We start from the raw sequence: 19,647 nt of genomic DNA on the forward strand, positions 1-19,647 counted from the left end.
TCATCAAGTAGAACATGCTTCTTTCTCTAAAGAGTATACCTAGATTTCAAGTCCTTCTTCCTCAGGAGAAATAAATCTGAACCTAACTTTTCCCATCCTGAGGGCCTCCAGATATGTTGCAATTATCTTTCATTCTAGCTGGGAATTCTGAACTTGTAGCCCTCTTAAGAGTGTTGAATCAGAGAATGTCCAAAATGCTTTTTAAAAAATCTTTAATGCTACGATAATTTCTCACTTATTAATCTTTTCCTTTCCATTATTCAATGCTTAGGGTTCAACTAAAGAAAACAAAATCAGTGAGAGAAATCCTTCAAGAGCATGGGCTGCTAGATGATTTTCTGAAGAAGCATCCTTATAACCCTGGCACAAAATATTTCCCTGGGCTGCAAAATACATTGGCCACTGATTCTGAACCCATGCGAAATTATATGGATGTAAGTATTCCATATTAGGAGGAGTTACTCAGCATTTAGCCTATGGACAAGAATAGAGAATCTCAACACCTGTTGATTTAAATCAATAGCCCCTGGCTTTGGAGAGCAAAAAAAGAGACATACGGATTTAGGAACTTATACTTTTGAATGTTTGAAAGCAATTTGAGATCATGGAACATAAATGATACTCTACTGTAACAAATTGAGCAGATTTGTATTGTTTAAAAAGCTTGTCAAACTTGCCTTTGCCTACAAAGAAGTGTTCATTTCTCTTGCTTCAAAAATGTTATGGAGATATCAGGGATGGATTCTCTTTATTATGTTCTCTTTTCTTCCTCCACAGATCGAGTACACTGGCACTATCTCCATTGGCACTCCACCACAAGAGTTCACAGTCCTCTTTGACACTGGTTCTTCCAACTTGTGGGTCCCTTCTGTGTACTGCTCCAGTCCAGCTTGTTGTAAGTAGTCTCCATAACTGATGCCTTCAGAAAGAGGCTACTCTTTATTCAAACCATCCTCAAGCTAGTACCTTCCAAATGTAATAGAACACAAGTCCCATCACAGTATCTGTGTTGGCATGTTGACTTGGAATCCTCAGAACTCCAATCTCAACACATTTGAAAAGGACCAAATCAGGGAGAATTCTGTATTCTCGTGTCCATCTATTTTTCCAATGTGTTCAACATGGATCATACTAATATCAGGTATATTGACTGCTAGAGACAGCTTTGGGGAGCTGCTACTCAAGGGGATTATTATGGAATAACAGAACATGCTCCCACATAGCAAATGTTTAGGCACGAGCTTGGATATAGAAGTGTGGGATGTAATGTAAGGGATAATCAGATCAGTTTATTACAGCCATAAAGCCAGATACAGTAAAATGTCTAACAATAGAACTATTTCATATTTTGTTTTCCACATGAGATAAAGGGGAAATGTAACTATTTTCCCCCAAATTATAAACCAGCTTTCAGGTTAGCTATGACTGAGTTCACATATTAGAGAATATTGCACTGGAATGAGTTTAATGCCAAGATCTTTCTTACTCTTTCTGTTCCGTTACATATTCAATATGCCCACATCATACTACAATTACTTATCTTTGCAGCTGACCATAATAAATTCAATCCACAACAGTCTTCCACTTTCCGGTCCACCAGCCAGACCGTATCCATCGTGTATGGCACCGGAAGCATGACTGGAATCCTAGGCTATGATACTGTTCAGGTAAACTGCCAAAAAAAATAGACTGAGAAGCTATCCTTTGGGAAATGGAGTCAGCCTGGTTCTGGGTGGACAAACAGGGAAGACCTAATTGAAGTTTGTATAGATCTTACTTTTTTTGCCTTTTTTTACCATTTTTTACCATTTTTTGCAGAAAAAAATGCTTTGAGAAGCCTCTGACGATCCCAGCTGAGCCGCACGATCATCAGAGGCTTTTTTTTTTACTTTTAAAAGCATTTTTTCATCGGAAGAGGTTGTAGAAAAAATGCTTTTAAAAGTTAAAAAAAAAAAAAGCCTCTGATGATCGTGCGGCTCAGCTGGGCATGTTGGGGGGGGGCACAGGGATTTTTGCTACCGGTTCTCCAAATCACCTGCTGCCATCGCTACCGGATCGGACGATCCAGTCCGAACCGGGAGCATTTCACCCCTGATTAGAACTCACAGTCTCCCTGTTTTTAGCATGATGCAATAACCACAACTCTAAACTGGCTCTCTGTTCAAACTATTCATAGAACAAATTGGGGGGGGGGGGGAAACCACAGTACTGTAGTGACACAACATCATTTTCACAAGATAATAATAGATTTTATAATTTCAAATATGAGGATATATGGGTACTATGCATTTCATTTGAACAGACCTAGATGTAGTTATGTGTGACAGCTCACAGCATGTATAATAAGGCAGCAGGGATGGGTTCTACTTACCTTTACTACTGGCTTGCAACGGGAGAACGTGTGCGCCCTTCTGCACATGCGCAGATCGTCCATTATGACATCTGGGTGGGTGGGCGGAGCCTCCCGCCTCTTTTACTACCGGTTCAGAAGAACCGGACAGAACTGGGAGCAACCCACCACTGTAGGGCAGGCAACCTTATATTTTTGACATGTACATAAATATCATTCAATTGGCAGAGATCCTTCATAGTCCCTTTTTGCTTTTATCACTCTTCAACAGCAAATAGGGTCATCTAATTGTTCAATCCTTATGTCAGATCATTCATATCCAGGTGAAAACCACTAGTTCAAATGCTGATCTTTGAAGACCCAATTGTGCACATCTTGCTAATGCAAGAATTGCTCACTTATTCCTGTCTTTTAGCCATTTGCCAGTCCAATGGGGCTCCTGATGCCATGTCAACTGGCTTTAACAGGGAAACTTTCTTGAGGATTTTTTTCCGAGCCCAAGAATCCAGCCTCTATTGAGCCACCTGGCTTACATGCTCATTAACACCTTCCAAAAAGTTTGGAAATTTAGAGAGTTGTTTTCAGAAATAACTCTCTTGGTTTGTTTTCACCAAAACTCTTTCTCCCCCCCCCCCCCCCCCCGCAATAAATTTGTTTTCTCTTTAATAATGCTTACAACTATTTTCCCTGGAAATAATAGCATTCTGTCTGCTTTTATCTATTCTGGAGCCCAAGAAAACAAAACCATGTACCATATTCTTTTCTTTGCCATCAGCTGTAAGTTCATGAAACTTGCTGATTGAGCTTATGTTTGTTTTCTTAATATTGAACTTTAACAAATTTGAAACATTAGCACAGATGTTTCACTTTCTATTTTTACTTTTATAATGAGATTTCTTTTACTATGAACTAGCAAAACAGAACTAGCATATTTCAGAAGCAGCGCTACTTATTTTGATTCCAGCTGTCATCTCATTCCATCCTACTATTCTGTTAACATATTGCTGTAAAAGTTAAATGGGTACAGGGTTAATACTGTGGGAGGTTCATTTCACACTATTGTGAAAACTAAGAGCAGGGCTGACAGTTGTGACAACAGACAAGAGGTGCTTTCTGTTTTGTCTTCATAAAAGAGGCAAATGTCCACCTCCTACAAAAAAAGCAGAAGGAAATAGATGCAACATTTGCAGCCTGAAATTGCCTATATATAAAGGTCTCATTTGAAAGTAGAATTCTTGAGATTCTTGTGACATAAGATTAATTTTTCATCTAATATATAGTATGAATCTGAGCTTTTAGATTCTAGTTGCATGAACTATTTCCAGCGTAGATTGCAGTGAAAGCACATCTGATAAAAATGTATTCTGTCACATTCTCTTTTTAGTTCTGAATCAGGGGTGAAATGCTACCGGTTCGCACCAGTTCATGTGATCTTGCAGGAAATCCTGCTTTCTAGCGAATCTAAATCATGCGGCACAGCTGTCCCCCCCCCCCCCCGCTCTTCTACTTACTTCGTTAGGCCTCCTTTTTCTGTGCGAAGCACACGTTTGGTGTTCATTGCGCATGATTCACTGTTCTGAATCATTCTGACTGTCCAGATTCACTTCCTGTAGTGACTTCTTCACTATAAAAGCTTATCAAAAGAATAATGACCCATTAGTAATATATACCACATTCAGTAGTTCCCTATGTGACTCTTCTAATCCTTTTACGTCTGATTTATTTAAGTATTGTTTGATATTTTCTTCCAATATCTCCTCTTGCTTATATAATTTTTGAAAAAAGTTTTTCGCTATATTTTTTTTATCCTCATTTCTATAGGGTGTGTCTCCTGTATCATCTTGGAGTTGGTGTATTGTTCTTTTCTCTTTTTCTTTTTTCAATTTGTAAGCCAACCAACGTCCTGTTTTATTTGCATGTTCAAAATGATTTTGGTTTGCTGATTTAATTTTCCTTGCTATTTCTGTTTGTGTGATCAAATTGATTTGATGTTTTGTCAAAAAATTGTAACATTTTAAAATTAATTTATCCTCTGTTCCTGTGAGTATCTTATCCAACTCAGTATTTTCTGAGTAAAAACTATGTAATTTGACATCTTTTTCATATCTTGTTTGAATTTGCATATACATATACCAATCCACTTCAATTCCCTGTTCTTCCAATTCTTGTTTCCCTTTCAATTCCACCTTATCTGTTAACAAATCCTTATATCTAACAATATTTCCAAAGTTAAAAACATTTGGGTGAATTAAAGCTTCCATTGTTGATAACCATATTGGTATTTTCACATAATATTTATCTCTAACTTTTTCCCATACCAATAACAATGCATTTCTTATATAGTGTCTATGAAAGTACGTATGTATCTTGTTTCTGCCATACCATAAAAAAGCATGCCAGCCCAGTTGTAAATCATGGCCTTCTAGTGTTAACCTTGTATTTTGTTAATTCAATTCATTCTTTCAGACATGTCAATGCTGCTGCTTAATAATAAAGTTCCCAATTCAGAAGTCCAAATCCTCCTCATAATCTCGTATCCTGAAGCATTTTTAAACTTATTCTTGCTTTATTGCCTTGCCATATAAATTTCCTTATTGTCTTATTTAGGTATTGAAAATAAGTCTTTTCAATTTTTATCGGTATAGTCTGAAATAGGAATAATAATCTTGGTAATACATTCATCTTTATTATTGCTATCCTTCCCATAAATGACAATTGAAGGTTCTTCCATTTCTCCAAATCTCTCTCAATTTGTTCTTTAAGTTTATTATAATTGTGTTCTTTTATCATTGTACATCTTGAGGTCAAATATATTCCTAAGTATTTAACTTTTCTCACCACTTGTATGTTTAATTTTTCTTCTATCTTTTTTGTTTTTCTGTAATATTTTTCACCAAAATTTTTGTTTTTTCTTTAATTATTTTTAATCCAGACACCTTTCCATACTTCTCTATTTGCGCTAATAATTTTGGTCCTGTAACTTGTGGTTCCTCTAAAATGAATACTAAATCATCCGCAAATGCTTGCAATTTGTATTCGTCTTTTTTAATTTTCATTTCCTTTATGTCTTTATCTCGCCTAATATTTCTATTTAACACTTCTAGAGTCAAAATGAACAATAATGGTGATAGGGAACATCCTTGTCTAGTACCCTTCATAATGCTAACACTCTCTGTCATTTCTCCATTCATCATTATCTTAGCAGATTGGTTATCATAAATCGTTTTTACTGTGTTTATAAATCTCTCCCCAAATCCCATTCTCTGCAATTGTTCTATCATAAATTGCCAATTCACATTATCAAAGGCTTTTTGCGCATCTAAAAACATCATCGCCATTTGATTTTGTGAATGTATCTCATAATACTCCAAAGTGTCCAAGATTACCCTCATATTCTCTCTGATTTGCCTTTTAGGTAAGAATCCATTTTGATCCATATGAATAAGTTCATTTAATGGTCTTTTTAATCTGTTTGCCATTATTGAAGCAAAAATCTTATAATCCACATTTAACAGTGAAATAGATCTGTAGTTTCTTTATTAATTGTAATTCTGTATCTTCTTTAGGAATAAGTGTTACATAAGCCTCCCTCCATGAGTCTGGCATTCTCGCCTTCATTAGAAGTTCATTGAATAGTTCCAGCATTACATTGCTCATCACTTCTTGTAATGTTTTGTATAATTCTGCTGGTAAACCATCCGGTCCAGGTGCTTTCCCATTTTTTTGTCTTTTTATTGCTTCTGTTAATTCCATCATTGTTATTCTTTCTTCGAACATTTCCTTATATTGATCTGCTATTTTAGGTAGATCTGAATTTTCTAAATATTTTAATATCTCTTCCTCTGGAATTTTCTCTTGAGAATAAAGTTTTTTATAATATTTTTGAATTATCATCTTCTTTTCCTCATTTCTGTAATATAATTTCCACTCTTTGTCTTGCAAATATTTTTATTATCTTCTTCTCCTTCTCTTTTTTCAATTTATATGCTAACCACCTTCCTGGTTTATTTGCATTTTCAAAAAAATTCTGTTTGGTTGTTCTTAATTTATTTGCTAATTGTTCCTGTTCATTTAAGTTTATTTCATGTTTTTTCAATTCCATCAACTTCTTAATTTTTTTATTTTGAATATCTTTTTGAAATTCTTTTTCTAATTTCTTTTTTTTTTCCTAATTTCTTTTTATTTTCTTTTAAACATAAAATACATCATTTTAGAGCAAGGGTTTGGTCCGGCATAAAATGAGTACAATTATTTGCATTCCCTCAATCAATTTTGTTCCAAATTTTATCCATTTACATCTTTAAAAAAAAAGAAAAAAGAAAAAAAATCTTATTCTAAACATTTATCATTTTACTATTACACCCAAAATTCTAAACAATAAACACTATTCTAAATCTTTATCATTTTAACAATCAATATTTCATATATATATTCCTCAATCCTAAAACCTCAAATCTATATTTTACTTCTCTTAAATGACATCTAATATCCATAATCTTGACAAAAAGTATTTTCTTCCTCTCTTAAAGTCATTTCATAAACAATCAACATTTCCTTCTATAGTTCGTTACTTCCACAATACTTTATTTTATTTATTTCAAATTTATTCTTATATTTTATTGAATCTAATTTTTAACTGGTTCATAGTTTAAATATCTATTTCCCAGCTGTATTTTCCAATACTCCTATCTGTATTTATTTAAACTGATTCACAGTTTAGCTACTATTCTCCGGTAAAATCTCTTCCACTTCCTACTAAATTTATTTTTTAGCTGGTTCGTATCTTAATCAGCTGCTTTCCAGCAATGCTTTCCTCCACTCCTTATCTTAATTATTTTAGCTGGTTCACAGTATAATTTTAACTGCACACCAACCTTCTCCTTAACTCCTCCTAAATCTATTATAAAACTGGTTCACAACTCAAGTAGTTGCTTTCCAGCAATGCTTTCCTCCACTCCTACCCCTATTTTTAACTGGTTCACAACTTTATTTCAATTTCCTCCACTCCTAACTTTTTATTTTTGGCTAGTTGACAGTTTTGCTTTAACTGTTGACCAGCGTATGCTTTCCTCCACTCCTAACTCAATATTTTGGCTGGTTCACAGCTTTGCTTTAACTGTTTTCCAGCCCATGCTTTCCTCCACTCCTAACCCTTATTTTTATTTTTAACTGGTTCCCAATTTACTTTAACTGTTCTCCAGTATGATGCTTTCCTCCACTCCTACCTTATTTGTAAAACTGGGTCACAGCTTTGCTTTCACTGATCTCCAGAATCATGCTTTCCTCCACTCCTAAATTCATTTATTTAACTAATTCATAACATTTATCTCTTATTCAGTTGTTTAGCTCCAAATTACTTCGGAATGTGTTACCAATATTGTTTTCCAATCTATTCTCCTCCATATCTCTTACCAATTTAAGATAAAAGTATATTTCAATAAATATCTTATATCCTATTCTCTCTTAAGTTTTCTCCTATTCCGTGCAGGCCTGGATGGGGGGAAACAGGCTCCGACTCAACCCCTCCAAAACCGAGTGGCTGTGGCTTCCAGCGTCCCGATATAGCCAGCTGACGCCATCGCTGGCTATTGGGGGCGAATCACTCGCCCCCACGGAGAAGGCTCGTAACTTGGGCGTCCTCCTGGACGCACAGCTGTCTTTAGAAGATCATTTGACGGCCGTGGCCAGGAGGGCTTTTTATCAGGTTCGCCTGATACGCCAGTTGCGTCCCTTTCTAGATCGGGACTCTCTACGCACAGTCACTCAGGCACTAGTCACTTCCCGCCTGGACTACTGCAACGCTCTCTACATGGGGCTCCCCCTGGGGTGCACCCGGAGGCTCCAGCTGGTCCAGAATGCGGCCGCGTGGGGGATTATGGGGGCGATGAGGCGCTCCCATGTGACACCTCTCCTGCGCGAGCTGCACTGGCTCCCGGTGGTCTTCCGGGTGTGCTTCAAGGTGTTGGTGACCACCTTTAAAGCACTCCATGGCTTAGGGCCGGGGTACTTACGAGACTGCCTTCTGCCACCAATAGCCTCCCACCAGCCAGTACGCTCGCACAGAGTGGGCCTTCTCAGGGTGCCGTCCGCCAGACAATGTCGGCTGGCGACCCCCAGGGGGAGAGCCTTCTCTGTGGCGGCGCCCACCCTCTGGAACAACCTCCCCCCAGAGTTACGTACAATAACAGACCTCCGGATTTTTCGTCGGGCCCTGAAAACCTATTTATTTCAACTAGCTGGGCTGGCTTGAGTTAAATTTTAAATTGATTTTAAATTGGGTTGTTTTAATTTACGGCCAAAATATTTAATTATTTTAATACTGTTTTTAAATTTTGTATGCTCTGTTTTTACCTTGGCTATGCACCGCCCTGAGTCCTATTTGGAGAAGGGCGGTATAGAAATTTAATAAATAATAATAATAATAATAAAATCAATTTTTTATGGTTCTTAATTCTATAAATAATTCTTTTTAACATCCAACGCCTTTAAAAGTAAATATTTTCTTCCAGATTATTAAATCTGTAGGTAGTGCTAGTTAAAAATCAAAAATTTTAATTTAAAAATTTAAATTTAAATTTAAAATTTAAAAACATCCAAAAACCATGTTTTTCTTCAATCATTTATGCTCTTATTTCTTAATCAAATTGTTTATATATTTATATGAAAATAATAATAATAAAAAAAGGAGAGGGTAATAGCAATAATAATTTTCGTCTCTGGTCAGTGGTTGAATGATATTGGTAGAGGGGATTTAGACATTAAACCCTTGTCATGGACAGATCATTCACTCCTTCACTTGGACTTTCCAGCCACTTCCCCCCACCGCAGGGTGACGGAACTGACTAGATGGCTCTGTCCCAGGCGCCTGATGGATCCTGAAAGATTCCTGATGAAGCTTGGGCCGTTTCCTGAGACCCTGGCACACGACTCGACTGAAAACCTGGTGGCTGCCTGGAATAGTGCAGCCACCAGAGCTTTGGACCGCGTCATGCCTTTGCGGCCTCTGACCCGATGCCGATCTCAATTGGCACCTTGGTTCTCCGAGGAGCTGAGAGAGATGAAGTGTCGGAAAAGATGCATAAAGAGCATTTGGAGAACTAGTCAATCCGATTCTGACCGAACACTGGTGAGATCTTATATCAAGACCTACCTAGTGGCGATAAAAGCGGCGAAATCTAACTATTTTTCTGCTCTTATCGCATCTGCAGAGAACCGCCCAGCCGCTCTGTTTAGGATGACCCACTCCCTTCTTCGGGGGGGAGTGCGGGAAGATCCCTTGCAGGGTCGTGCTGAGGATTTTGTGCAATTCCTGCATGATAAAGTCACTCAGATTCGGGAAGCCTTGGACTCCGACTGGGTGAGTCCGGGGGGGAGACGGGGGTAGGTCTTGAGAATATTATCTGGGAGGAGTTTGATCCTGTGGGTCCCAAGGATGTGGACAGGGTTCTGGGTAAGATTAGTGCTGCCACATGTTTATTGGACCTGTGTCCCTCCTGGTTGGTACTGGCCTCCCGGGAGGTTACATGAGGCTGGCTCCAGGGGATTATAAATGCTTCTCTGAGTGAGGGTGCCTTTCCCGCCGCCTTGAAAGAGGCGGTGGTGAGGCCCCTCCTCAAGAAGCCATCCCTGGACCCAGCTGAATTAGCCAACTACCGTCCGGTCTCCAACCTTCGTTTTGTGGCGAAGGTTGTTGAGGGTGTGGTGACAGAACAGCTTCCCCGGTACCTGGATGAAGCTATCTATCTGGACCCGTACCAGTCGGGCTTCAGGCAGGGGTACAGCACAGAAACGGCATTGGTCACATTAGTGGATGATCTCTGGAGGGCTCGGGACAGGGGTTGTTCCTCTGTCCTGGTCCTATTAGATCTCTCAGTGGCTTTTGATACCATTGACCATGGTATCATGCTGCAGCGGTAGAGGGGGTTAGGAATAGGGGGCACCATCCTGCGGTGGTTCTCCTCCTTCCTCTCTGACCACTCGCAGTTTGTGTTGGCAGGGGGTCAGAGGTTGACCTCACGGCACCTCGCTTGGGGAGTGCCGCAAGGGTCGGTCCTCTTGCCCCTTCTGTTCAACATTTATGTGAAGCCGCTGGGCGAGATCATCCGTGGTTTTGGAATGAGAGTTCATCAGTACACTGTTGATAATCAGCTGTACATCTCCACCCCAGACTACCCCAACGATGCCCTTGATGTGATGTCTCGCTGCCTGGAGGCTGTGCGGGTTTGGATGGGGAGAAATAGGCTCAGACTCAACCCTGCCAAGACCGAGTGGCTGTGGCTCCCGGCATCCCGATATAGTCAGCTGGTGCCATCGCTGACTATTGGAGGTGAATCTTTGCCCCCCACAGAGAAGGCTCGTAATCTGGGTGTCCTCCTGGATGCACGGTTGTCTTTAGAAGAGCATATGACGGCCGTGGCCAGGGGGGCTTTTTATCAGGTTCGCCTGATTCGCCAGTTGCAGCCCTTTCTGGACCGGGACACCTTGCGCACGGTCACTCATGCCCTGGTCACCTCCCGGCTGGACTACTGTAATGCTCTCTACATGGGGTTCCCCTTGAAGAGCACTTGGAGACTCCAACTGGTCCAGAATGCGGCCGCGCGGGTAGTTATGGGCATGACTCGTTGTGCCCATGTGACACCTCTCCTGTGCAAACTGCACTGGCTCCAAATGGTCTTCCGGGTGCGATTCAAGGTGTGGGTCACCACCTTTAAAGCGCTCCATGGCTTAGGACCCGGGTACCTTCGAGACTGACTTCAGCCACCAGTAGCCTCCCACCGGCCAGTCCGCTCCCACAGAGAGGGGCTCCTCAGGGTACCATCGGCCAAGGTATGTCGGCTGGCGACACCCAGGGGGAGGGCCTTCTCTGTGGGAGCTCCTGCCCTGTGGAATGAACTGCCCCTGGAATTGCGCAAGATCTCCGACCTCCATGTATTTCGCTGTGCCCTGAAGACCCTGCTGTCCCGCCAGGCCGGGCTATTAATGTAAAAGATTTTAAATTGGGTGTTTTAAATTTTTGGGTTTTAATTTGGGCCAAAATTATTTAATAATTTTAATCATTTTTTAATTGATGTCTGTATATTTCTGTGTTTTTAATAGGCTGTACACCGCCCTGAGTCCTTCGGGAGAAGGGCGGTATAGAAATAAAATTATAATAATAATAATATAATAATAATAATAATCATTACAATAAAAGAATTACAAAAAAAATAAGGCAACACTAAAAAAAGGAAAAAGGAAGAGAGTAGAAATATAACAAAAGAAGTAAAATGGATTAAAAAAGAAAATAGAGAGGGGAAAAGAAACAAAGAAAAGGATACTACAAGAAAGAATTAGAGAGAGAGCATAGAGAAGAAAAAGGAAAAAAAAAGAAAGTATCTCCTAGCATTATTCAACAACCCAGAAACCGTTACATTCATTTAAATTGAAATATAATATTTTGTTGTCTTGTTACATAATATATTCCATTATTCCTTTCTCCAGTCTGTCCAAATATGTATCTTTTCCATTTCAATGTCACCAAAGTTATGAGTTCTACAAAGTTAATTCTGAAGCTATTCCATATATGGTATCATCATGTCCTTTTTCTATTGCCACACCCTTCTTTTATTGCCACGTTTATTAGTTCAGTTTTCATTGTTCCATTTAATTTCTTCTTTCTAATCTTCAATAAATCCTCCAGTGAACAGATTATGTATCCTAAATCAAGTTCTCTGAGTCTTTTCTTCAAAATAGTCAAGTTTAAATAACAAGCAACAAAGTTTCTCTTTTCAAGTAACAAGCAGCCTGGAATTTACACTTTCCCTTTTCAACTGGCAACCATTTTATCCGTCTCCGTTTGTCTTTTATCTTTGCTTTTGAAGGCATAATTATTTCCTCTTCTCCTTCCTCTCTCCCAAACATAGTCCAATCTCATTTATCCACCAAAAAGTAAAGAAAAAATATATCCAGATCTGTAGTCAAACATTTCCAAAAAGTCAGTAATTTATGTTATCCACCAATAGGTCTTTTGTCTTTGTGCCCCAATAGTTCTCAGCCACTGTTAAGGCTGGGGCAGACTAATTGTAATTCAGCGTTTGTGGGCAGTTCCTGCCTGGGTTGATGTCCACTCACCTGGCATACAAACTCCCAGCTCCACTCTCCGCTTCTCCTCTTCTCCTCCTGCACATTCTTGTATCCCAGTTGCCATGATCTCAGGGCAGCCACCATGGCCACCGATCCACTGTCACCGGCTCAGAGGGCAAGCCTCCGGCCCCGAGAAACCTGCCCGTTCCTCTCAGCCGTCCGAGGGTCCCTCTCTATCCCCCTGTCCCTAGAAAAAAAGGAAAAAAAAGAGTTCAAAAGCAAGTTCAAAGTCTAATCTTTTCTCTTCCACAGCTATCATTCAACCAAAATGTCAAGGTCAGTTATTTGTTAGTTTCTTCAACGTGAATGTCTTTTTTTTCTTTTCCTTTCGCCACTAGATGGCACTGTAAGTTAACTTTTAACATTAACACAACACTTTCAATCCTTTAGGCTTTGTTGTTTCAAATTTCTTTTAGCAATCATCATGATTCTATGATAAATCATTCAAATGGGATCCATCTTCGATTCAATTCATTGTCCCAGTTCTTATGATCAATTTTTTAAAAAAGGTTGAAAATTCCCCAAATTCTTTTATTTTTTTTCAAATAGAAAAATAGTAAAAAGGCTTCCAATTGCATTTTCCTTGCCACCAAATTACTGATGTGAGAGCAGATACACACCCGCTGTCACTCTTCAGTTTCAGCTAATCTTTTCCACCCTGTGAAATTTCCAGGTAGATTTGAAGAGAAACTTGGTAAAAAGATCAAATCTCTCTTACCTCCATGTCACATGCAGTCTTTCTTCATCCTCTTTTGTTGTAGCCGCCACAACTTCTTAGTGACTTCTAGGTTGCTTTCTGCACTGTCCGAATTGAGGAGCTTCTTCCAGTTTGCGGACTCCCTGTGCTGATCAGTACATGCTCCTCTTGTTTGTCATCCCTACAGGACAATTTAGGTCCCTGGGGACCCTCGGACAGCGGAGATATCAGAGGGTCTTTGAGAGCTCTCAAAGAGCCCGTCATACCGCTGCGATGCTGGTCACACCTCCCCCTCTATTGCCCTCTTCTGATCAAATCTTGTTGGCATACCTGCTCTCTTTGTTTTTCTGAGTTTAACTCATATATTAAACAGCAATAATTTTATGTTTACGAGAATTCATTTTTCAAATGTTTGTTTCCTGTTGTGTAATTGACTGGATTCAAGGCTTATTTCTCAAGTGAAATCCAAGTATAGTATCTGTATTTGAAGTAGTTTTTGTAAATAAACAAATAGTTATCTTTACCAAATTCTATTTTTGCTTTATTGTGTTAATTTAGCCAGGCCAATTTTCCTGTATTTCCAGGTTTCTTCACATTTTTGCATTCCAAACACCCATTTGTAATATTTATGTCCTTTCCTGATGCTACATTTAGCACTTCTTACATTATCCATAGAATTCTTCCATGTCCACTATTGAATCTGTAGGAGATGTATATACTGATATATAATGTTGATATCTATGGATATCCACTAATTCTAATAGATAAGATCCAGTCATTTATTGGATTATAGCTCAATATATATTCAACAATGTCTTTTTTGAGAATCATTGCCAATTCTTTGCCAGGAGATTAATCTCGACTCTGCGTCAATTACACGCCTTTCAAAATTTAGATTGGGCAGAGAGAAATAGTTGCAGATGGTAAACTAATAGGACATACACAGAGATTTCCTTTGAGGCTATTTTATGAGATAGACATTAAACTGCAAAGCAGTTTATTTAAAAGCGGTGAATCAACTAGAATCAAGTGAATTATAGGAATCATTCAAGATCTGTTTACAAATACACATGTATGTATCTATGCATAAATCTGCCTGAAATTGAAATTAAAATTTCTCGGTATGTGCTTCTGACGCAAATGTAGTAGTACTTCTTGAAATTAAAAAGGAATTTTATAACCATTTCTCCCTGTTCTTCTGCACAGGTTGCAGATATTCAGGTCACCAACCAAATCTTTGGTCTGAGTCAGACCGAGCCAGGCAGCTTCCTTTATTATTCCCCCTTTGATGGCTTCCTGGGTCTGGCTTTCCCTAGCCTGTCGGCCTCTGGTGCCACTCCTGTTTTTGACAACATGATGAGTGAAAATTTGGTATCTCAGGATCTCTTTTCCGTCTTCATGAGTTCGTAAGTAACAATGATTTGTGCACGTTTTTCTGAAGGGACTAAATACTATCTGTTGCTAGAAGGGAGAGGGCATGGATGCCAACCATATTATTCCTGGAGAAACTCAGCAGTAGACAATCCTTTCCAGTTTTACAAGTTTTCAGTGCATTACTGCAAGATTAATAAAATATTATGAAAAATCCCCAGTGAGGGTTTTTTTAAAAAGCATGCACATACAATAACAATATCCCTATAAAGTAGTATGCATATAACTCTTCACCATGAATAGCAGGTGGCGGCATGTAGGTGACTGTGATTGATCCCCAAAAGACTAAGCAGGGTTAGACCTGTTTAGTATTTGGATGGGGAACTATAAAAAAATTCCAGGACTACTGGCTAGAATAGGAACTTTTTAAAACAAAATTCCTGGAACAAGTCAATGGTAAATTACTTTTATCCCTTTGAGTTCTGCTAGATTGCGTCATCGTAGCAGCAGGGATATTCCTGAGAGGGATGAGTGAAGAATACTAGGCGTATATTCCAGGAGTCTGTACACTACAGGTAGTCCTCCACTTACAACCATTAGTTTAACAACAAGTTTTGAGGGGCCAAAAAGAGCTGCATCCCCATGGTCCCATGATCAAAATCCAGGCGTTTGGCAACTGGCATGTATTTATGACAGTTGCAGCATCCTAGAGCCATGTGATTGCCATCAGTGACCTTCCCAGGAGACTTCTGATCAACCAAGTAAATGGGGGAAGCAGGTTCACTTAACAACCAATCTCTAGTTTTACAGCTCATACACCAATTCACAGAGCTAAATTCCATTTCTTCAACAGCATTCATCCCTTGTCCATACAATCACTAGATAGCAGCCAACAGATGCAACTCTCTAACTCTTTGCTACTACCGGTAGCTTATAGGTGAAACAATCAACTAATTAACCCATAGTTTTAAGGGTATTATTTTTAAAAAGTTACAATAGGCCAATAATATAAAAGGAAACAAAAAAAGAAATGAAAAATATTTGCAATTCCTCTAATTGTCATGTTATTGTATGTTCATTTTTTAGTGATGGCAAGAAAGGGAGTTTTGTAATGTTTGGTGGCATTGATGACTCTTACTTTACTGGAAATCTCAACTGGGTGCCCCTTTCTGCTGAAACCTATTGGCAGATCGCTGTGGACAGGTAACCCAACTCCTACATCTTCAGCCTTCACATCCCTGTTTCATAAAGATGCAATCAAAAACCAAATGCAGAATAATGGCAAAAGAAGATGCCCATCAGTTCTACAAAGTAGGACAGATTAGGAAATAGACACTTTAACAACTATAGGAATATAGTTTAGCATTGTGCTATAATAGACTCTTGAAAACTTGCAAAAATTTCCTTCTGTTCCCTCTTATAGGGAAAAAAAAAGTCAAGGTGGATTATTTTGAATCTTTCTCATTCTTCTTCCTTCCCCATGGCCCAAGTTGTTTTATAATTTCAAAAGATCTGCAGGCAAAAGGTTATGGTAGTTTTCTTTCTCTCATCTTTATCTAAATATTTCTTTTCAGTATCACCGTCAATGGTCAAGCCATTGCTTGTTCCGGTGGCTGCCAAGCTATTGTTGACACTGGTACCTCCCTCCTGGCAGGTCCCCCCAATGCCATTGCTAGCATTCAGAACTTCATTGGTAGCCAATATTCCAATGGTCAGGTGAGCTTGATAATAATGATATGTGACTATAATTAATATACATAAATAAGTAATCATTACCAGCAATGAAAAATTGCTGGGAACATAGTGTTGAAAAAGTAGTAAAAAAGTGAGCAGGTTAAAATGTCAGATTTCTAAATACAAACTGATAACAACACACCAGATTTATCTGTTGTTGAAAAAAAGAAAGCATAGATAATACTGTATATGCAGTAGTATCAGGAGATAGGAGAAGACAAAGAAGATCTGAAACTGAAAATGGAAAGGTTATAGCATAAAGCAGCTGTGATGGTTCCTGTGGTTATCAGTTATGTTATCAATTATCCAGTTATTATGCTATACCAAAAAATCTTGCATGACATTTAGAAAATTTGTGCATTGACAAAATTTCCATCTGACAATTGCAAAAGGCCACACTACTTGGATCCACCCATATGTTACACTGATTCATTATGGCATCCTAGGTTCTTGAGAAGAAGTCAATGCGCATGAAGGCCGATACCAGCTAAGGAACTGGCAGCTGTGATTTCCACATTATTGTGTATATAATTCTTCTTAAAGGTTGAGACAGGAAAATAGACCAAGCGCATTGTGCTAGGAGATCTTTAGAGATCTATGGTTCAATGATTTTGTGAAGCTTAAGAGGTTTTTCAGGTTAATTTCTAGTTTTTTTGCTATTGTTATGTACAATCCATTTTCTCCCTCTATTCCAATTCTTATGCAAGATTCTTGGTTTGGCCTAGATAGGGAGGGCCAAAGGGTCAGAGGTGGCTTTTGCCCGTGTGTGTGTGTAAAATGTCCAGGTTTTCTAATGCATTTTTTTCTGGACAATTTCTAGCCCAGCTTTTTTTGTTTGTTTGTTTGTTTGTTTCTCAAATCTTATGGGGCTGCTAATATATGTTTTCTGTTCATCCTACTTCACATCAGTATATAGTCAACTGCAATGCTATCAACAAACTGCCTGACATCGTCTTCACCATCAATGGCATTCAATACCCTCTGTCCGCCAGTGCCTACATTCGCCAGGTAAGATCTGTGGTTTATCCAAAAAACTGTCTCAAATAATTTAGGTCATACAATAAACCCCGAGAGAGAGAAAAAACCTGACCCATGAAAGAATTATAGCAAGACAATCTCAGTCACTTATATTCAAGTGGGAGAAATTTTCTAACATTTGAAATGTTTTTGATAATTTTTAGCATAGCAGTATTTTCATTATGCATTAAGAATTGAACTCTGCAACTCTGAACATGAAATTCAACACATTTAGTGATAAGATTATTCTCATGTAGATCATATTCATTTCTAGTAAATCTCATTTCCCATAATAGACCATCCTTAATATTTTAGACTTCAATTCCCAGTATTTGGGCTATCTGGGGGATTATCAGAATAAAAACCCAACACATTTAAAGAGAACCAGAATGAGGAAAGCTATAGGGCCATGATGGCAAACCTGTGGCACGCGTGCCACAGGTGGCACACGGAGCCATATTGCTGGGCACGCGAGCGTTGCCCTAGCTCAGCTCCAGCACGCATGTGCATGCTGGCCAGCTGATTTTTGGGCCTTCTGGGCCCACCGGAAGTTGGCAAATGGGCCAGGGGGGTGGGGAATGCTGTTTTCGCCCTCCTCAGACTCCTAGAAAGCCTCTGGAGCCTGGGGAGGGTGAAAAATGGGCCTACCAGGTCCACCGTGCCAACACATGCCAAAAGTGGGGCGAGCACGGGGGGCCATGCACGCATGCATGGGGTGCAGGGCACATAAAATTATGGGTATGAGCACACACGCACGCGACCACCCCAGACTCCCCCCACTTTTGGCACGCGATGGCAAAAAGCTTAGCCATCACTGCTATAGGGGATTATTTGAAAGAAAGTATTCTATCAGTTTATCATTTTGGACTCAAGAATAACCACTATGTTTAATCACAAATATTGCAATATTAACCTAATGTTCATGGTATGGAAGGTACACATAAAGTGATTCTTTCCTTGTGGCATTATTATTTCATTATGCCATGATCCAAATTTTTGGATTGTACAAATGTTCTAGGAAAACACGATTAAAGAGCAAGCACTGTTAAACATGTATGATCCACTGTTATATATGATTATGAATACATGAAATGGATACAAATAAATTCCCATTTTTAGTCAGTGTTACGGTAGCTGTACTAGGATGAACATAGCATTTTCATTACTCCAATATAACCTAACAGCAGGCTTAAGGTATGCAAAATCTGTAAGGGTTTGTCACCCATCACCTTCGAGGGAAATCAGATGACTCCAGATTTAAACAAGAGGCAAGTTAGAAGTAGACAATGGAGATAGCCTATTCAATGCAAATATGATTTTCTGCTACTCCAACATGGATAAGGAACACTCAACAGGAGGGGGAGGGGAATGTCAGCTTCCTGATGCTTTGCAAAGGCCCTCTAGTTACGCCATTCAAATTCATCATATATTTGAACTTCTCTTTCAGTTCCCAAGTTATTGCATGAGTGGCTTCGAGAATATAGCCTTCCAGTATGATCTTTGGATCCTTGGTGATGTCTTCATTCGTCAATACTATTCTGTCTTTGACCGAGCAAACAACCAGATTGGCCTGGCTCCTGTGGCAAAGTAATAGCAACATCTTATTGGTCATATTATAGCCTAAGGATGGTCTTGACTCTTTGGAATTAAATTTGGTAATTATACTCCTGATCCCCATGCTTCTATGTCAGCAACAATAAATAAATATAAAAATAAATGACTTTGTATTCACTGCACACTGAATGCATGTCAACTAACGAACTGAAGTTAATTCACTCCAAGTGAAATTTCCCAAGTGAAGACATCCAACCAAGAGGAACCCACCAACTTTGTGCATAATGGATATCACTGTCAAACTACTCTTAATTTTAGGAAGTTTTTTCCAGCATTCAACAAACATTTAACTTTCCTGCAATTAGTAAAGAAGACGTCAATAAACATATTTTCCAAGGTTTATATTTGTCTATATACAAAACAAGCCTTTTAAAGATGAACTGTATCAAATTCAGTTATAAAAAAAATCCAGTTTGAGAATATTCAGATTAAATTTATTTGCCATAATTTTCATTATAATATATATTTTAGTTTTTAAAACCAACCATTTTGTTTAAATGGAAATATTCACAGCACTGTAATACCAACTTTTATATCAATACATGAAAAACACAATATAGGAATTTATTTTGACATGGCAACATACCAAGGTAAATTCACCTAGAAATGTCCTTTAATTCCTGCCCAAATGAATACATGCATGTGTGAAGTGACAATCTCAAACGGGTTTACCATTTCTACCAATAAAACGTTGCATGCAGATTGGTCACATTGTCCAATAGATGGCATCAAGTGATGTGCC

The 19,647-nt window shown here is 38.8% G+C and overlaps 1 protein-coding gene across 1 annotated transcript; it reads left to right on the top strand.

The window, feature by feature from the left end:
• The first annotated feature begins 263 nt into the window (after window positions 1–263).
• On the top strand, window positions 264–18,882 carry LOC139327477 (pepsin A-like). The gene is made up of 8 exons (XM_070957315.1): window positions 264–434; window positions 778–895; window positions 1,549–1,667; window positions 14,376–14,575; window positions 15,627–15,743; window positions 16,115–16,256; window positions 17,184–17,282; window positions 18,739–18,882. The coding sequence occupies exons 1-8, from the start codon at window positions 264–266 to the stop codon at window positions 18,880–18,882; spliced, it is 1,110 nt and encodes a 369-aa protein (XP_070813416.1).
• The last annotated feature ends 765 nt before the right edge of the window (window positions 18,883–19,647 follow it).

This window comes from Pituophis catenifer, unplaced genomic scaffold (assembly GCF_029215685.1).
Source record: "Pituophis catenifer annectens isolate HBS135680 unplaced genomic scaffold, rPitCat1.0.hap2 SCAF_1, whole genome shotgun sequence".
NCBI classification, from domain to species: domain Eukaryota; kingdom Metazoa; phylum Chordata; class Lepidosauria; order Squamata; family Colubridae; genus Pituophis; species Pituophis catenifer.